Source organism: Microtus pennsylvanicus, chromosome 11 (genome assembly GCF_037038515.1).
Source record: "Microtus pennsylvanicus isolate mMicPen1 chromosome 11, mMicPen1.hap1, whole genome shotgun sequence".
Taxonomy (NCBI): domain Eukaryota; kingdom Metazoa; phylum Chordata; class Mammalia; order Rodentia; family Cricetidae; genus Microtus; species Microtus pennsylvanicus.
The window spans coordinates 9,758,519-9,775,710 of NC_134589.1; the positions used below are offsets into that span (position 1 = coordinate 9,758,519).

The window sequence follows — 17,192 nt, forward strand, 5'->3', positions numbered from 1 at the left end:
TGAAAATGGTAGCTTGATTGCTGGATTGGTTGATCCATGATTTGAGTTTTTGTGCTGGGGATAAACCCAGCGACTCGAACATGCTTGGAAAGTCGTCTGCAAGTGAGCTGTGCTTCACTTCCAATCCTGTAGATGTGAGTGTGTGTGTGTGTGTGTGTGTGTGTGTTCGTGTGTTCTATGTGTGTATATGTTCACGCTTGTGTGGATATGAACAAGTGGAAACGTGCCCACTGGTGTGGGTACCGTGTGTGCGCACGCATGTGGAGATCAGAGATTGACGATGACTCTCTTTCCCAGTCTCACACAGTTTGGGGGGAAATGGGGGTTTGAGACAGGTTTTCTCTACGTAGCTTTGTTTGTCTGGGTAGCCAGTGGGTAGCCATTGAGCTCCAAGCATCGGTCTGTCTCTCCCTCCTCACCACTGGGGTTACAGATTCGCTGCTACCTGGCTTTCCTGGGAGTGGATGCTGAGGACTGGAATGCGGCTCCTCGAGTTTGTACACTAAAGTCATCTCCTTGGCCCCTCCACTTATTTTCATTTGTTATTGCTTGTGTATGGGTGCTTTGCTTGCCTGTCTGTCTGTGCACCACATGTGTGCCTGAGGCCCCTGGAGGTGAGAAAAAGGAATATGCAAAGAAAATATCTTTGAGAATTTTCCAGCTAGAAGACCAGGCGCCTCAAAGAAGGGGGTCCTAAGCAGAACAAATATTTTAAAATGAATCTAGGGGGCTCAAGAGATGGTTCAGTGGTTAGAACACTTGCTGTTTTTACAGAGGACCCAAGTCCAGTTCCCAGTACCTATGTCAGGTGACCCACAACTGCCTATAACTCCAGGGCATCTAATGCCTTCTTCTGGCCACAGATGACCCCTGCACTCACATGCACATACCTACACAGAGATACACACATATGCATAATTAAAAACAAAAGTCCTAAAAGCTGGAAGTGGTGGCACAGGCCTATAATCACAGCGGCCAAGGGACAGAGGGAGGCAGATCTAAGTTCAGGGCCAGCCTGGTCTACCTAGTGAAACAATCTCAAAACAGAACATTGCCTGGTTCGCCATAGTGTTTTGTTCTTTACTGTTGGTTCTGTTAAACCTCAGGAGGATCCCCTGAGCAGGAGTCGATTTTACATGAATGTCTAGGCTCACAGGGCTGGGGTACCATGGAAGAAGTAGTAAGTTTTGAGTCCTCACCCTCCTTACTTCCACGGCTCCCAGGAAGCGATACCTCCAGAGGAAGTCAGCTCTGGGACAGCTGAATGCTATCCTCCTTGTAGCTCGGCCCTTGCTCCAGAGACGACAGAAACTACAGGTAAGAGGATGGGTGGGGGGGCTTCTGGATTGGGGGAAACCTCAGGATAGAAGATAGGTGACCTTGACTGCCCGAGAGAGGAATTCTGACAGCCTAAACTTGCCAGGACTAAAATACCAGAACCCACTGTTTGCTGACTGCCTCCATTTCCTGTTCTGACTGGAGCAAGTTGGGGCCCTGGGGGTTCTGGTCTTCCTTCACCATGACACCCCTATCCCTGCAGACCTGGCTCCCCCTTTCCACCTAGGTCTCCCCTGTTCCCTTCAGGCTCCTGTGGGCCCCCTTCTAGTCTCGCTTTTGCCTGATGACTCCAATTTGAGAGCCATAAAGCAGCTCAAAGGTCAATGCCCACATACTGCCCTGTCCCAGGCTCCTCCCTGGCTGGACTTTGTCCCCTGGGACCATTTATTCCCGTCTTCCTTACCTCTTCCTGGTACCCTACCAGACAGACAGTGGCGTCCACAGCTCGGAGACGGTGAGAGCTGGGAGAAGGGTAGAGGAGGGTGAAGCCAGGCGACTGCTCCTCTGTGGGTCGATGACATTGGCATTTCTTTGCTACCATCAGGGTCTCCTGGGGACAGGAGGGACCCTGAGCTACTGGGTCGGGTAGGGCTGCTGGGGAAGAAGAAGCATCAACTCTCGCTGGATCTCTCCCACAGCTTGAACATTCCCGTGGCCCGCAGAGCGGGGAGGCCTGGGGGAAACGGCCGAGGATGGTGAGTGAGTCTGGAGGTACAGGGCCTGCGTGGGGTGTGAACCCCGAGGCTGGCATAGCATGGGGGGATACAGAGTGACATCAGGGTCCTGTTCCTCATGTGCCACCTGAGTGGAAGACTGGGGTTCTCTTGATTTTCCTCAGGGACCCTTGGAGACCTGATCACTTGTTTTCAGGTTATGCCCTTGATCTTCAAGGGGAGACTGGGAGGGGGGGTGTGCCCAGTCCTGTTCAATGACCATTTGGGTCTCTCCACCAGGACCTGGGGCGCTTGGAGATCCCAGCCCAGCTGGCTGCTCTGCTACGGACAGCGGAAGGTGTGTCATCTTAATGTCCGGTCTGAGACCCTTCCGGGGGGCATCTCTGGTCCTCTTTCCCTGAGCCACCCATGGTCACTCTGTCCATGGTGGTTGGCAGCTTGTCAGGGAAAGTGGGGATCCGAGTGTCCTAGGCTGCCTCTTGTGTTCCTTCTCAGGCCACCAGGGCACCCAGGCTGGGAACATCACAGAGTCCCTGCCACCTGAGGTTCCTGTCCGGCCCAGCCTGACCCTCCCTCCGGACATTGACCAGTTTCCCTTCTCCAGTTTCGTGTCCTCCAGTTTCCAGGTGAGTCCCTCAGTACTTCCTGTACCCCCAAAGCTCCAATGTAAGACCTGGGAGGCAGGAGCAGGCCTCCACCTTCTCCCTGCCCTCCCCTGTGGTCATCGGAGCTGCCTGGAGAACAAAACAGTCTTTACGCGGTTGTTACAGGGAAGCCTTGGCCACAGACTTGTTTCAGCCACACCTTTCCTGTACCTGCGGCTTTGTCTAGCATTGAAGCTCTGTCCTTAACCAAGGTTTAACAAGGGAAACTTCCCAGGCTGCAGGCTTAAATACAAAAGCGGGATTCATGACTCCACACACAAGAAGATCTCAGTATTAGTTTAATTATGATTTTTTTTTTTGAGACAGGGTCTCACTACGTATCCCTGTTGTCTGGCGCTCACTACGTAGATCAGGCTGACCCTGAGCTTACTATGTAGATCAGGCTGGCCCCAAAGTCAAAGATCTACCTACCTCTGCCTTAAGAGTACTGGGATTAAAGGTGTGTGTCACCATGCCCAGCCCTATTTTAATAAAACATTTAAAGACAGGGCCTTTGGTAGCCCTGGCTTGCCTGGAACTCTGTACAGAGATCAGCCTCCGTTTTCCTCCCAAGTTCTAGGACTAGAGGCAGGGACATGAGCAGTTTGTTGTCAAGTTTTTAATTAAAGAACAACCAGAGGTCTAGAAGATTCCTGGTGAAAGAGTGCTTCACGAGGACCTGAATTAAAACCCACAGCACCCATGTAAAAAGCCAGGCGTGACCATACATAGCCGTAATCCCGGTATTTGGGGGCAGATGCAGGTGGATTCCTGGAACTTGCTGGCAGCCTGTCTATGTAAAACAAGCGCCTCAGCTCAGTGACAGGCCCACTCAAGGCAAATAAGGAAGATGCCGGACATCCTCCTCTGGCGCACGCCTGCTCACACATGTCCAAGTAACACGCACCCACGCACCTGTGGGTCTGTCCTCTTCCTGGGGTACATGCTCCTGGGGGACTCCTCAAGGACAAACCCTATGTCACTCTCCTTCCCTCCAGAAGCCATATCTGCCTAGACCGGGGCAGCTACTGGATGAGCCCCTGACCCGCATGAATGGCGAGAACCCTCAGCAGGCTCTGGAGATCAACAGGGTGGTGAGTGAGACCTTGGAGGTGGCCAGTATGGCCGCTCTAAGGACCGGGAAGGTGCAGGGGAGCCCTGGGCTTCCTGCTCCTACCCTTGCTTTGTGTCAACAGATGCTGCGGCTCCTGGGGGATGGATCCCTGCAGCCCTGGCAGGAACAGACCATTGGCACGTTCCTGATACGGAAGGCACAGCACCAGCCGGGACTTCGGGATGAGCTCTTCAGTCAGCTGGTGGCCCAGCTGTGGCACAACCCAGATGAGCAGCAGAGTCAGCGTGGCTGGGCCCTGATGGCCGTCCTCCTCAGCTCCTTCCCCCCTACGCCTGCCCTGCAGAAGCCCTTGCTCAAGTAAGGGATCCAGCGGATGGGACTCTTGGAAGTGGAATCCACATACCCCATCGAGCTTCAGCAACCCTGTGCTGTCCCCACAGATTCGTATCTGACCAGGCCCCCCGGGGCATGGCAGCATTGTGCCAGCACAAGCTCTTGGGTGCCCTGGAGCAAACACCGCTAGTTCCCATGGCCTCAAGGGCCCACCCACCCACGCAGCTTGAGTGGAAGGCTGGATTGCGGCGGGGCCGGATGGCCCTGGATGTGTTCACATTCAATGGTGAGGTCTGCCTCCCTTGGTCAGTAGAGCCAGCCCTGGCCTCCACTCTCCCTAGCCTCCTCCCTGCCCTGTCCAGGGTGGGGACAGTGACCACTTCCTATCAGGGTGTAACCCTCTGTCTCACACCTTCCCACCAACCCCCACAGAGGAGAGCTACTCTGCAGAGGTGGAGTCCTGGACCACGGGAGAGCAGTTAGCAGGGCGGATCCTCCAGAGCAGGTAAGGGGAGCCTGACCACTGACTGTTGTCCCCGTCCTCACGCTCCCTCTGCTTTCCACTGCATGGTCCCCCAGGGCCGGATGAACGTTGTTCCTCAATGAATAGAAAGGGAAGGTTTTAGGGTAAAGGGGAGGGCTCCAACGGAAGCTTCCAGAGAGAGAGCGCAGAGATTCTAAACGAGGGAGGAGCCGTGCGACAGCATAAGGCACAGATCCTAACTCTATAACAAATGAGATTATTAGAGCCTGGAGATCACCAGAAGGATTTTTGAGGTACAAATAGGAATGCAGTCTAAGGCTTCTGAGTGAGGCTGAGCGCCTGGCTCACGCCTGGGGTGGGGATGTCATCAGGTCATCAGAAGACACTCACCCTCGACTGACTCACGACCTCTACTCTTGAAGGATGTCATCTGCCCACACCTCTCCCTGATCACCTCGATGTCTCTCTCACTCTTGTCCCACCCAGAGGCCTGGAGGTGCCCCCTCGTGGCTGGTCTGTGTCACTGCATTCTGGGGATGCTTGGCAAGACCTGGCTGGTTGTGACTTTGTGTTGGACCTGATTGGCCAGACTGAGGACTTTGGAGACCCAGCTGGTTCCCGCAGCTACCCCATCACTCCCTTTGGTTTGTAGGTACCACCCACCTGCCCTCTCCCCAGCTGGTCATCCTCAGCCACCCTGCATTGTGTGGTGCATAGATGTTATTGGTGAACCAGGTCTCCCACCTAAACTTCTACACCCCTCTTAGAGGTGACTGCCACAGTAGTCCCCTTAACTAGTCCCACTCTCCTGCAGAGCTGAGAACATCCCTCCAGCCCCTGGTGTTCAGGCTCCCTCCCTGCCCCCAGGACTCCCTCCAGGTCCAGCCCCAACACTGCCTGGCAGCAGCCTCCCAGGTAAGGACACAGAGATTGGCAGGGTGCTGGGAATGGGTCCAGAGGTAGATGCAGCAATGTACCCTTGCCCCACAGGTGAGGCCAGGAAGCCGGGAAGCCTTGATGGTTTCCTGGACCACATCTTCGAGCCGGTTCTCTCCGGGGGCTTCAGTGTGAGTAGCCTCCCCTCTGGCTCCTTTGCTTTGGTGCTGGGGTGTGGCCACCCCTTCTGTTTCTCCCAGGCTCTAGCTCTGACGCTGAATATCTGTCCCTTCAGGATCTGGAACAAGGCTGGGCCCTGAGTAGCCGTATGAAGGGAGGGGGCTCCATTGGGCCCACCCAGCAGGGTTACCCCATGGGTGAGTACAGGTGGTGTCTCTCCAGGGCTTCCCAGGCCCAAGAGCAGGGGTAGTCTGAGTCGCCACAGGCAACTGAAATGGGCATTCTGGCTGGTACCCCAGAGGGCAATGCTTTTCTCTGCCTGGAGCTGGAAGGAGGAGGAGATATGTGGGGCCAAGTTTGAATGGACCTGAGAGACCCTATTCCCTTAGTGTATCCAGGAATGGTGCAGGCACCCAGCTACCAGCCAGCTATGATGCCCGCACCAATGCCCATGATGCCAGCAATGGGCGCAGTCCCAACCATCCCAGGTAAGGCCGGGTTAAGGGTAACCAGGAGAAGCTTTGGGGGCTGAAGGTGGGGGAAGGGTCCTGCTGGGAGTCCAGATGGCACCTGGGATCAAGAGTCAAGTCTGGCCATGGCACCTAACCTGCTCTGCTCTGGACATCTGCTCTTCACAGCCATGATGGTCCCACCACAGCCGCAGCCTCTGCTTCCCAGTTTGGACTCCAGGCAGCTGGCGGTACAGCAGCAGAACTTTATCAACCAGCAGGCGATGATCTTGGTAACCACCGTGGCTGGCCCATGGGACTGCCCAGGGAGTGTGGGCACAGGGGGCAGGGCCAGAGGAGGCTCTTACTGGCTGGCCTCTCCTTTCCCTCAGGCCCAGCAGATGACGACCCAGGCCATGAGCCTGTCTCTAGAGCAACAGAACCAGAGACGCCAGCACGGGGCTCAGGCCTCAGCGGCTACCTCCCAGGCTCCATCCTCCGTCACGGCTCCCAAACCCCAGAAGCCGACTGCGCCCCAGAAGACGCTAGAGAGTCGCCCAGAACCTTTGGATGTTTGCTTTACAGTAAGGAGCCGAGGCTAGGCAGAGGTCTGGGTCTGGTGTGGTGTGGTGGCAGGGAAGGTAGGAAGGATTGGTCCAAGAAGCCATCAGAAGACGATGTTGAAAGGATGGGGCCGTGGCTGACTGGGGGCTACTCTTCATTTCCTCTTCTGCCAGGAGGACACTCCAGAGGAAACTGAAGCCAGGCCTCCGCGCCCCAAGAGCTTCCAGCAGAAACGGGACTATTTCCAGAAGATGGGTGAGGGTGGAAGCCATGTGGAAATGTCACTGATGCCTGGAGCCCGGGGAGGGGAGGCCACACTGCTCCCCTACCAGTGTGGCCTGTCCAGGAGCCCAGTTGAGTAAGCCCCTATCCCTATATGCTGGACAAGCACCAGTGACAGAGAAGGCCGTCTGTGGCATTTCTAGGGCAAGAGCCAATCAGGGTGAAGACCGTGAAGCCTCCAGTCAAGGTTCAGATCCCCCAGGAGGAGACAGAGGAGAGTGAGGAGGAAGAGACCGCTGGTAGGTGTGGTGGGCTGCGGCTCCTCTGGCTCCAGTGTAGGGACCGTGCTTGATTGTCTTATTCTTCCTGACAGAGCCGACCCCACCACCTCCTCCTCCAGTTGTGAAGAAGCCATTGAAACAAAGTAAGCCCAAAGCTGCGAGGGAAGATGAGGCGGAACCAGCAAAGAAGGAAGCGCCCAACAAGGACAGAATGTCCAACAAGGACAGAGCGCCCAAAAAGGACAGAGCGCCCACCCAGGACAGAGCGCCCACTCAGGACAGAGCGCCCACCCAGGACAGAGCGCCCACCCAGGACAGAGAGCCCACCCAGGACAGAGCGCCCACAGTGCACAGCTCCAACTCCACACCTCAGCGCCCAGAACCCAGTAGGGAAATTCGCAACATCATCCGCATGTACCAGAGCCGCCCAGGCCCCGTGCCTGTGCCGGTACAACCCACCAGGTGGGCCCCGGGGGCACGTGGCCAGGGCTGTTTCTCTCCGCAGGCCATCACCCTGTGCCTTAGTAACTTTCTCTTTCTTTCACGAGGCCTGTGAAAACTTTTCAGAAGAAAAATGACCCTAAGGATGAGGCTTTGGCAAAGCTGGGAATAAACGGTGCCCACTTGCCGCCATCGGTGAGCTACCCGGCCATCTTCTGCAGGGCATGGGCGAGGATCTGTCCAGGAATCCAGGGCTAAACCTGGGGTTTCCAGGGTAACCTGGCCTTGACTCTAACCCGTGCCTTTTCCTGCAGACGACGTCTCCTGACCAAAGCAAGGGCTCCCCACCCATTGTGGCTCCTCGACCCAAGACTCGACCAAGACTTGAGCCCTCCCTATCCATCCGGGAAAAGCAGGGACCCCTTCGGGACTTGTTTGGCCCACATAGCCCAAGTCCATCCATAACTCCGGCACCCCCACCTCCACCACCACCAGCACTTCCATTGTCTCCGCCTGAGGAACCCAAAACCCGTTCAGTGGAGTCTCGTGGTGAGGAATCCGTGTTTCCCCTGTTGAGTCTCTTTGAGTTGGTGGCAGGACTCATGACAGCCTCTTGGAACCCATGACAAAAGTCATCCCTATCTGGCTGAGGCCAGCTGTTTGGGCTTCTGGACTTTGGAGCTTGGAGCCCTTGAGTCCTCATTCCTATGCAGGGCAGGGCTGAGGCACCCTGAAGTCTATCTGGCACTAAAGGGCTGACTTCTGCAGGGTGTTGTCCTTGATGAAGACCTGATAAGTGTTTTCTTCTTTGTTTTTTTGGTGGTGGTGGGGAACTAACTCGGTGGCTGGAGTAAATGTGGCCAGGGACACTAAGAAAAACTCAGGGACAGAGATGAAGGCAGGAGTTGGTGTCAGGAGTCTGGAGACTGAGAAAAACAGGAACATAAGGGGTCTCTGGCAGCCTAGTAACAGGTCTGTCAGCCCGCATCTAAGGCTCCTCTCTCCCTCTGCCAGCCCTGACGGAGCCCATGGAGGATCGGGGGATCTCCACTCAGCTCCTCGTGCCGTCTGCTAGCGTGTGCTTCTCCTACACAAATGCCCCCTGGAAGTTGTTCTTACGCAAGGAGGTGGGCATGGGGGTCGGGCCTCAGCCTTTTGGGGTTGGCAGGGCAGTAATGGGCAGTGTGAGATCCTCACCTGAAACCCCAACACATCCCCTTCCCCGTGAACCACTTTTCAAGATTGGTTTTCTGGGAGGGCAGAGGTCGGCTGGCCAGGTGACAGCTTGGCACGATCCCCGCTCTTTCTGTCCTGTTCTTAGGTGTTCTACCCCCGAGAGAACTTCAGCCACCCCTACTGTCTCAGCCTTCTCTGCCAGCAGGTGAGAGCCTGGCTCACGCACCAACCCGCCACCCCCACAGACAGACTGTATCCCGGGACCCTCACTCAAACCTAGTTGACAGGAACAGCTGGTACTCAGCACTTTGCCTGCCTGCAGAGTCCCTGCCTCAGTGTCCTTGCACAAACGGAACAGTGATCAACTTAGTTTTGCAAATGAGAGGTCCAAGCGAGGGCTGCGCGTCACAGGCTCTAGCACACACTGGGTGCTTTATAAATGGCGGCTGCTACTCGGTCATTTTTGGCAGCTGGTCCACTCTGTCAACAGCAGCAGACCATGGTGCCAGAGGAAGGAGTGAGGTGGATGTGGGAAGGACAGGGGAGAGCTGTAGGTTTTGGACATGAGTCTAGGATTTGGGAGCCTTCTGTCATCCCGTCTCCCCGCCCCTGTCCCACCCGTGTCTCTAGTAGGACCCAGCTCGCACTGTTAGGTGTGTAGGCACCACCACTGGGCCTTCTGCCTCTCCTCCATTGCACACCCATAGCTGCTAGTTTGAGGGCCTGGCACTGACCAACTTTGCTCCGCCTCCAGATCCTGAGGGACACCTTTGCAGAGTCCTGCATCAGGATCTCCCAGGAGGAGCGGCACAAAATGAAAGACCTGCTGGGTATGGGAGCTGGGGTGTGGGGGCGGGCTAGACCTACCCTGAGGGGAAGTGCCGTGGGAACACGGATATCATGGACCCTTCCTGCCCACAGGAGACTTGGAGGTGAGCCTGGACTCCCTCGACACTGCTGAAGACACCATCAAAAAACGCATCGTGGTGGCCGCTCGAGACAACTGGGCCAACTACTTCTCACGCATCTTCCCAGTCTCGGTCAGTGATGCTGGACTTAGGAGTGGGGCACAGCTTAGCCCTGGAGCTCTCTACTCAAGGACCCCAGTGCCAGGAATGACCGACACACCTGCCTTCCTGACAGGGTGAGAGCGGCAGCGACGTGCAGCTGCTGGGTGTGTCGCACCGGGGACTGAGGCTGCTGAAGGTGACCCAAGACCCTAGCTTCCACCTGGAGCGGCTGAAGACACTCTGCTCCTACAGGTGAGCTGGTCCCGACAGAGCCCGGACGGGGTGGCAGGTGGCCTCCAGCTCACGCCCCGACTGTGCACACAGCTTTGCTGAGGTGTTGGCTGTGGAGTGCAGCGGCGGCTCCACCCTGGTGCTGTCACTGAAGAACGAGCAGCTGATGCTGCACACAGCCCAAGCCAGGGCCATCAAGGCCATGGTGGAGCAGTTCCTGAGTGAGCTCAAGAAGGCAAGTGTGGGCTAGCCCGCCCTGCCTGGCCTCCCTGGGTCCTGGCTGGGAGGACACCCGGGGCAGGCAGCAGACCGCAGACTGTCCACCTGTCCCCAGGACTCTGGCTACGTCATCGCTCTGCGCAGTTACATCACTGATGACCACAGCCTCCTCAGCTTCCAGCGTGGGGACCTCATCAAGCTGCAGCCAGGGGTCTCTCCGGAGCCAGGTAGTCCCCAGGGCTGGCAGAGGGAGGCTGCCAAGGGGCAGAAGGGGCGAGGCAGGTGAACCATCATTCTGCAATGCCTTCTAGGCTGGCAGTTTGGCTCTGTTGGAGGCCGCTCAGGACTCTTTCCTGCCGACATGGTGCAGCCAGCTGCTGCTCCGGACAGCTCCTTTTCCCTGGGACAGAGAAACAGCTGGCAGCGTAAGAGTAAACCACGGCAGCTGAAGGAGCCGGCTCAGGAGGTGAGGAAGACAGAAGAGGTGAAGGAGTGAAGGCCTAACTAGGAGTCTCGGAAGGAAAGAGCAGGGCTGCCTGGCTCGCTCGGGTGCTGCTGCTTCCTGTGGCCTGGTGGGCGCGCTCGCTCAGTGCGGTCTATCCTTTGCCATCTCCTGCCTCGTCTCCCCGGCAAGACTTGTAATCCACAGCCTCTGACTGTGGTGCTTAGTTCACTGTCTCCATAGAAGATGCTTAATAAATAATTGTGTCTTTCCTGGCTTCTGGTGTCACTGCTCTCGGGTCTGACGGGTATGGGGACCAGGCGGTAAGAGTGGGAACAGGGCCTCTGGGTTAGGTGGTGGGTGGGCACTGCGGTGGTACCAAATTTCCTGTGCTCCCAGCGCCCCACCCATACCGGGAGCCAAGAACCCAGCGAAGGCTCAGAGGCCACCTCGTACACAGCCTACAGCTCCCTGTCTGCTGACTCCCACAGCTACACCATGCAGGAATTTGCCCTGCGCTACTTCCGGAAGCCTCATACCTCGTGAGTGCTCTGAACCAATCTCTGTGCCCTCAGTTGTCCCTGGTACAAACCACAGAGCCACCAGGTCACCGCTCTTACCGTGGGCTTCATGGCCTGGGACAAGGGCGGGAGGGCCAGCAAGCAGGGCTGTCTTTCCCTCTGCCCTCCACAGGCTGACACAGGCAGGCAGAGGTGCCAAGAAGAAGGCTGCAGCCAACCTGATCCAGTACAGCAAGGTAAGGGGCCAGGTCGGGAGGAGCTGGGGCCAAGGATCTGCCTCCTGACTCCCATGGCCCTAGATTCACAGCTAAGGCTCTTTGGCTACAGGACCCCATCCAGGAATCCCTCATCAGTCTCAGCAATGAGGACATGAACAAGAGGGCTGTGGCTGGCTTCAAGGGTGAGTGGGCACCTGACTCCCTTCTCTTTGAGCTCCCCCTGGATCAGCCCATCCGCCAGCATAGGAAGCCTTCTCCACCAACTGTGACTGCTGGGGCGATTGATGGGTTCAGCTGACACTGGCATCCCTGAGCCTATTTCCTCAACAAAGTTAGAGCTGACTGTCCTGCCTGGTGTGTAGGCGTTCAGAGAGGAAGGCATCAGAGGTCAGGCATCCTGGACAGTGGTAGCACAGGTCCGGCCAGCCCTTGCTTACTGTGCTTCATATCCTGCCTGCAGCTCTGATGCAGTTTATGGGGGACCAGCCTAAGCCCCGGAGCACAGACGAACTGGCTCTGCTCTATGAGCTGCTGAAGGTAAGAACTGTGTACCAACCCTGAGCACCCTTCCTGCCCTCCTGCCTGGGCCAGAATGGCCCATCTATGAGTTCAAGGCCAGCCTGGTCTACAGAGTGAGTTCTAGGACAGCTAGGGCTACACAGAGAAACCCTATCTTGAAAAACCACACACACACACACACACACACACACACACACACACACACACTCACTCTACTGCTCCTGGTAATTTCTCACTTGTTTCAAAATACTTGATCTTCGGCCAGGCAGGGTGGCACACACCTTTTTTTTTTTTTAAAAAAAAAAGATTTATTGTATATAATAAATATAATAAAAACATTCTGCTTCCGTGTATGCCCACACGCCGGAAGAGGGCGCCACATCATTACAGATGGTTGTGAGTCACCATATGGTTGCTGGGAATCGAACTCAGGACCTCTGGAAGAGCAGCCGGTGCTCTTAACCACTGAGCCATCTCTCCAGCCCCGTGGCACACACCTTTAATCCCAGCACTCAGGAGACAGAGGCAGGAGGATCTCTAAGTTCGAAGCCACCCTGGTCTACAGAGTGAGTACCAGGACAGGCGCCAAAGTTACAGAGAAACTCTCTCTCGAAAAACCAAATAAATAATTTAAAAACAAGTGACCAGATGGGCTGGGCAGAGGCTGCCAGGTGGTGAGTGTTGGGATGTCACTTTCATTCAGTCTTTTTTTTAATGTGTGGTTTTTCAAGACAGGGTTTCTCTGTGTAGCCCTGGCTGTCCTGGAACTCACTGTGTAGACCATGCCCGCCTTGAGCTTCTAGAGATTTGCTTGCCTCTGCCTCCTAGGTGCTGGGATTAAAGGTCTGAGCTACCACGGCCCAGCCAGGTAGCAGTGTGTCTAAAGACAGGCCCCTGGCCAGCCATCATGCACAACAGCCCCTGGCTCTACTGTCCTGTCTCTCTGCCTTACCCACTCAGTCCTCCTGTCCCCACAGCTGTGCCAAGAGGACCTCAGAGATGAGATGTACTGCCAGGTCATCAAGCAAGTCACAGAACACCCTGAGCCGTGAGTGGGGCTTGTGGGGTAGAGGGCTTGGGCGGGAGCAGCACTGCGGTCTGGCCAGCCTGAAACCCAGCTCTACCCCGCAGGAAGCACTGCGCTCTGGGCTGGAGCATCCTCAGCCTCTTCACGGGCTTCTTTGCACCGTCTACCACTCTGATGCCCTATGTGACCAAGTTCCTGCAGGATTCCAGTCCTAGCCAAGGTGCCTGGGTTGGGAAGAGGGACTTTCAGGCTGAGAATGCCCTGCCAGTAAAGGGGCTGGGATACACCTGTGACCCCCCCCCCATCATTCTCTACAGAACTGGCCAGGAGTAGCCAGGAGAACCTCCAGCGCACGGTTAAATATGGGGGGCGCCAGAAGTTACCACCACCGGGTGAAATGCAAGCTTTTCTGGTATTAGGACTCTCTGGTAATGGGTGGGGGTGGCTAGAAGCAGAGAGCCGGGACCTCCGATTGTGGAGACTAACCCTACAACTTACCCGTCAGAAAGGGCAAGCGCTTCGTTTGCTTCTGATTCATCTGCCTGGTGGTGTGGACTACAGGACAAACATAGAGACCTTTACGGTGAGCAGGGGCTGCCAAGGAGAGAGGCTATGTGCCTATGCTCGGGATGCTAGTCTCGATCCTCCTGGCCTGTCTTGTGCCCAGGTGTCAGGGGAAGTGCTTCAGGAGCTGTGTGGACAGATGGGCATCACAGACCCTCAGGAAGTGCAGGAGTTTGCCCTCTTCCTCATCAAGGGCGAAGGTGAGCCCAGGGCCCCAGCCACTGTCCTCTCACAGGAACGTAGACTCTGGGCTGGGACAGTGTTGAATTTTGGCATGGGTCCCCTACGCAGGTGAGCTGGTTCGGCCACTGTCGCCCCATGAGTACATCAACAGTGTCATGACAGACCAGGACATGAGCCTGCACAGCCGGCGGCTTGGCTGGGAGACCCCGCTGCACTTCGACCACCCCACCTACACCGAAATCCACTATGGCCAGGTCGGTCTGGGCAGTCTCGGCATCTCTAGATGCCCTCTCCACAATGACGCTCACTCGGTGGCAGCTGGAAGGGATGGGGCAAGAACAAGTCTGAGTCTCTAAGAGCCACCAACTGTTGGGGAGGTCATGACCCAGCAGGCCCCCCACAACCCTCCTCTCCTCAGGTGCTTCGGGACTACCTGCAAGGGAAGCTGATGATCAGTGCCCAGGAAGATGCTCAACTTGCCCGGCTGGCTGCCCTCCAACACCTCAGGAAAGCCAGCAAAAGTCCGCCATCAGAGTACGTGAAGTCAGCTCAACCTCTCTTGTCAGTCCCCCTTCCCCCAAACCTAAGGGCTTCTCCGGCCTCCTACCTCCCTTCCCCCAAGGCAACTCCACAACTCCACTTTACCTTTCCTGGTCCTGACCAGACAGGCCTCCCTTAGTCGATGCCTGTCTTCTGCCCCTCCCCACCCTGATCCTGAGCTATGAGCTAGGCCCTGGGGTCCTTATCCATAGTAGGTGCCAGTTATGTGGCACATGCACCACCCTGCACCAGGTGGGCCATGGTCACAGGCCCAAGTGACCCAGGCTGTGCCCCCTAGGCAAGAGCTGTTGGCTTACATCCCCAAGCCACTGCAATGGCAGGTGAACACAGCCAGCATCAAGAGCTTAGTGAGCCAGGAGCTGAAGCAGATGCAAGGCTGCAGCTCTCTGAGAGCACAGACGGACTTCATCGGTAGGTCCATGTGAAGGGGCAGCGGGGCGTGTGGAGGCCTCTGTGCCCAGTCACCCTTCATTTGCCCTGGGGAGATCTGCAGCCAGGACTCTCGTCCTGTCCCTCTACCCACAGAGACCACGGCCCAGCTGCCCCTCTTTGGCTACACTGTGTATATGGTACTGAGAGTGAGCAAGCTTGTTCTTCCTGGACCTGTCCTCCTGGGGCTCAACCGCCACCATCTTGTCCTCATGGACCCCAGTTCCCAGGTAGGTAGAGCTCCTGTTCTCGTGTTGGTTCAAATCCCGAGTCAATCTCATACCATGCACCAATCTCTGCTGTATCTGCTACCCCAGAAACCCTGCTGCTCCATCCCCTTGAAAGACCTGCAGCGGCTCCACCTGCTCAGCCCACTGCAGGACGATGGGGTCCCTGGCCTGGAACTCAACTATGGCTCCGCTGATCACCCCAAGACCATCTGGTTGGAGCTGCCCCAGGTGAGGGGCCGAGACTTCTGCAGTCCCCAGGAAACGCTTCCTCAGCCACAGTGGCTACTGGTCTGTTGAGGAGCAGTGTGGGCAGAGGTGGTGGGGGTGGGGAGAGTACTGACCCATTTTTGCCTGGCAGGCCCAGGAGCTGAAGCACACCATTGTCTTCCTGATGGAGGAGGGCAGCATGTCCTCCATGCAGTGGCCAGGCCTCGGCTGAGTCTCCCTGAGCAGTCTGCCTTGGATGTTGGGTGGTTCTCGCTCGTCTTCGCTGCCTGGCCCCTGCCCTAAAATTTCCTACAGCATAACCCCAAGTGAGGGTCATGAGGCAGGGGCTGCCACAGTGACATCAACTGCGGAAGCGAGCAGACACATGCCCTCTGAGGTGCACTGAACCCAGAGCTGGGGCTGGAGGAACTTGGCCTGGGCGTCTGACGTCCTGCCTGGGGAAAATGCCCACTCGGCTCTAGGGCCAGCACCGGGCCTGGATGAAGCAGCTTCAGCACAAATAAAACGACCGTGTGTGAACATGAGCGTGTATCTTGGGCAGACTTTATTCTTATTCTTGCAAACATGTCAGTTGGGTCTGGCCTTCCTGAGCAGCAGACGGGCAGGGCCTGGAGCCTGGGATCTCAAGTAAGAGGGCAGGCACTCAAGGGAGGAAACGGCCTCGCCCTGGCAGAGGACTTGAAACAAAGACGGGAAGGTCACTGTTTTTCTTTGGCAGCAGCCGTTCCATCGAACCATCTAATGTGGGGCCCTGGCCGTGAAGGCCAGGAGAAGCAGGCAGAGAGAAAGGACTATGGGCTAACCTCTGACCTTCTACTGCATGTCTAGTGACATCTCTACAGTGTGGTTTGGTTGGGGGGAGGGGTGAGGAGGAGGACCCTGAGAAAGTTGGTGCCTCTGGCACGGGCCTGCCGCCCCTGTTCAGTCAGCAGGCAGGTCATCTTTGTGGGGCGCAGAGGCCACGCCAGTCAGCTTCACTCTCACACCGGGCCCGATCATGGAAAAACTGCTTGATGAGGGTCTGGGCCTCCTCGCTCACTGCAGATAGCAGGACAGGACAGAGAGAAGGTAAGGACCAGTCTCATGGCAGCCGTCGTCCACCCCCACCATGCCTCTGGCCCTGGCCAGGTCGGCACTCACCACTCTTTCCAGGAGAGGCCTTCTGAGCCAGCAAATGTGAGAGGTGGCGGGCAAAGCCTTTAAACAAGTCCTAGAAGGAAAGGGAGGAGGACAGAGCCCTGGAGCCACCACTGCCAAGGGCAAGGCAGAGCCAGAGTGGGCAGAAGCTGGCCTTGGCTCAATGGCCTTCTCTGCCCTACCTCATTCAGGGTGAACATTCCTGGCCACCCCCAACCCCTGCCTTGACCCACATCCTCCAGGCCCACGCACCCTACCTTGGACATGAACCTGCCCTCCTTATAGAAGGGGGTCAGGTATTTGACCACAACAGCAGCAGCCTCCTTCACGGAGATGCCCGGAGCTGAGAGTGGGCAGGGCTCTCGAGCCGCTTTACTCTCGGTGCTGCTATCACTGGCCAGGGCACTGCCCTTGGCCTCTGCCAAGACGGAGGACTGTGTTGAGGGGCAAAGCTTCTTCTGAGTCTTCTCTGAGCTCTCCTGGATAGGGTCACAGCATGGACAGATCACTTTGGGGCTCCCCTTTACAGGCTCTACTCCCTTCTGGAAGGAAGCCTGCACCTCAGCACCAGGAGCCTTCCCCCAGCCCATCCCACCTGCTGCTAGGGCGTGAGAAGCGATCTTCCCTGACCCTAACCCTTGGCCCAGACGGCTCTCCTCCTCACCACGCACCTCCTCCAGTACCTGCTGGGGTCTGGGCCGCTTGCCTGCCTGAGTTTCCTTCAGAGGATTAGGCTGACCTTCAGGGCAGTTCTGGTCTCGGAGTGAGCAGGGGCTGGCCGGAGGGAAGAGCAGCATCAGAGGTCTGGGTCTGGCTGCGCTCTCGATCCAGGCAGCCCAGCAGGGCCCACCGTGAATGAGCTGTACGCTTCAGAGGACCAGGCAGCAAAGGGGTCAGATGCTGCCACAGCTGCCACAGAATGAGGGTTCCCGGACA

At 56.8% G+C, this 17,192-nt stretch overlaps 2 protein-coding genes across 5 annotated transcripts in view; one reads left to right on the forward strand and one right to left on the reverse strand.

Moving 5' to 3' along the window:
- Myo15b (myosin XVB) overlaps positions 1–15,397 on the forward strand; it is a 34,299-nt gene extending 18,902 nt beyond the window's left edge. Inside the window, 44 exon segments of the mRNA XM_075990096.1 lie at positions 1,224–1,317; positions 1,977–2,033; positions 2,292–2,349; positions 2,508–2,638; positions 3,655–3,750; positions 3,853–4,088; positions 4,172–4,350; positions 4,497–4,569; positions 5,035–5,196; positions 5,363–5,463; positions 5,539–5,615; positions 5,720–5,801; positions 5,994–6,092; positions 6,243–6,346; positions 6,446–6,637; positions 6,791–6,872; positions 7,043–7,138; positions 7,213–7,315; positions 7,385–7,582; positions 7,669–7,756; positions 7,876–8,110; positions 8,576–8,688; positions 8,883–8,942; positions 9,492–9,567; positions 9,659–9,777; positions 9,881–9,999; positions 10,072–10,213; positions 10,313–10,424; positions 10,509–10,663; positions 11,039–11,181; positions 11,333–11,396; positions 11,488–11,560; positions 11,839–11,915; positions 12,875–12,945; positions 13,029–13,144; positions 13,242–13,336; positions 13,430–13,507; positions 13,592–13,688; positions 13,780–13,925; positions 14,090–14,205; positions 14,510–14,643; positions 14,758–14,891; positions 14,979–15,119; positions 15,250–15,397. Of these exon segments, the coding sequence (XP_075846211.1) occupies positions 1,224–1,317; positions 1,977–2,033; positions 2,292–2,349; positions 2,508–2,638; positions 3,655–3,750; positions 3,853–4,088; positions 4,172–4,350; positions 4,497–4,569; positions 5,035–5,196; positions 5,363–5,463; positions 5,539–5,615; positions 5,720–5,801; positions 5,994–6,092; positions 6,243–6,346; positions 6,446–6,637; positions 6,791–6,872; positions 7,043–7,138; positions 7,213–7,315; positions 7,385–7,582; positions 7,669–7,756; positions 7,876–8,110; positions 8,576–8,688; positions 8,883–8,942; positions 9,492–9,567; positions 9,659–9,777; positions 9,881–9,999; positions 10,072–10,213; positions 10,313–10,424; positions 10,509–10,663; positions 11,039–11,181; positions 11,333–11,396; positions 11,488–11,560; positions 11,839–11,915; positions 12,875–12,945; positions 13,029–13,144; positions 13,242–13,336; positions 13,430–13,507; positions 13,592–13,688; positions 13,780–13,925; positions 14,090–14,205; positions 14,510–14,643; positions 14,758–14,891; positions 14,979–15,119; positions 15,250–15,330 (5,005 nt within the window). The 3' untranslated portion in view covers positions 15,331–15,397.
- A 251-nt stretch (positions 15,398–15,648) lies between these two features.
- Positions 15,649–17,192, reverse strand: part of Recql5 (RecQ like helicase 5) — a 40,265-nt gene continuing 38,721 nt past the window's right edge. For 2 of the 4 annotated variants that reach the window (XM_075990101.1, XM_075990100.1), the window contains exons 16-19: positions 16,940–17,030; positions 16,514–16,735; positions 16,260–16,329; positions 15,649–16,157 (exon numbers count right to left, since the gene is read on the reverse strand). In XM_075990101.1, coding sequence (XP_075846216.1) covers positions 16,057–16,157; positions 16,260–16,329; positions 16,514–16,735; positions 16,940–17,030 — 484 coding nt within the window. In that variant the 3' untranslated portion in view covers positions 15,649–16,056. Of the gene's footprint in view, positions 16,158–16,259; positions 16,330–16,513; positions 16,736–16,927; positions 17,031–17,192 lie in introns of all 4 variants that reach the window. The other 2 variants (XM_075990099.1, XM_075990098.1) reach the window with 1 other exon arrangement.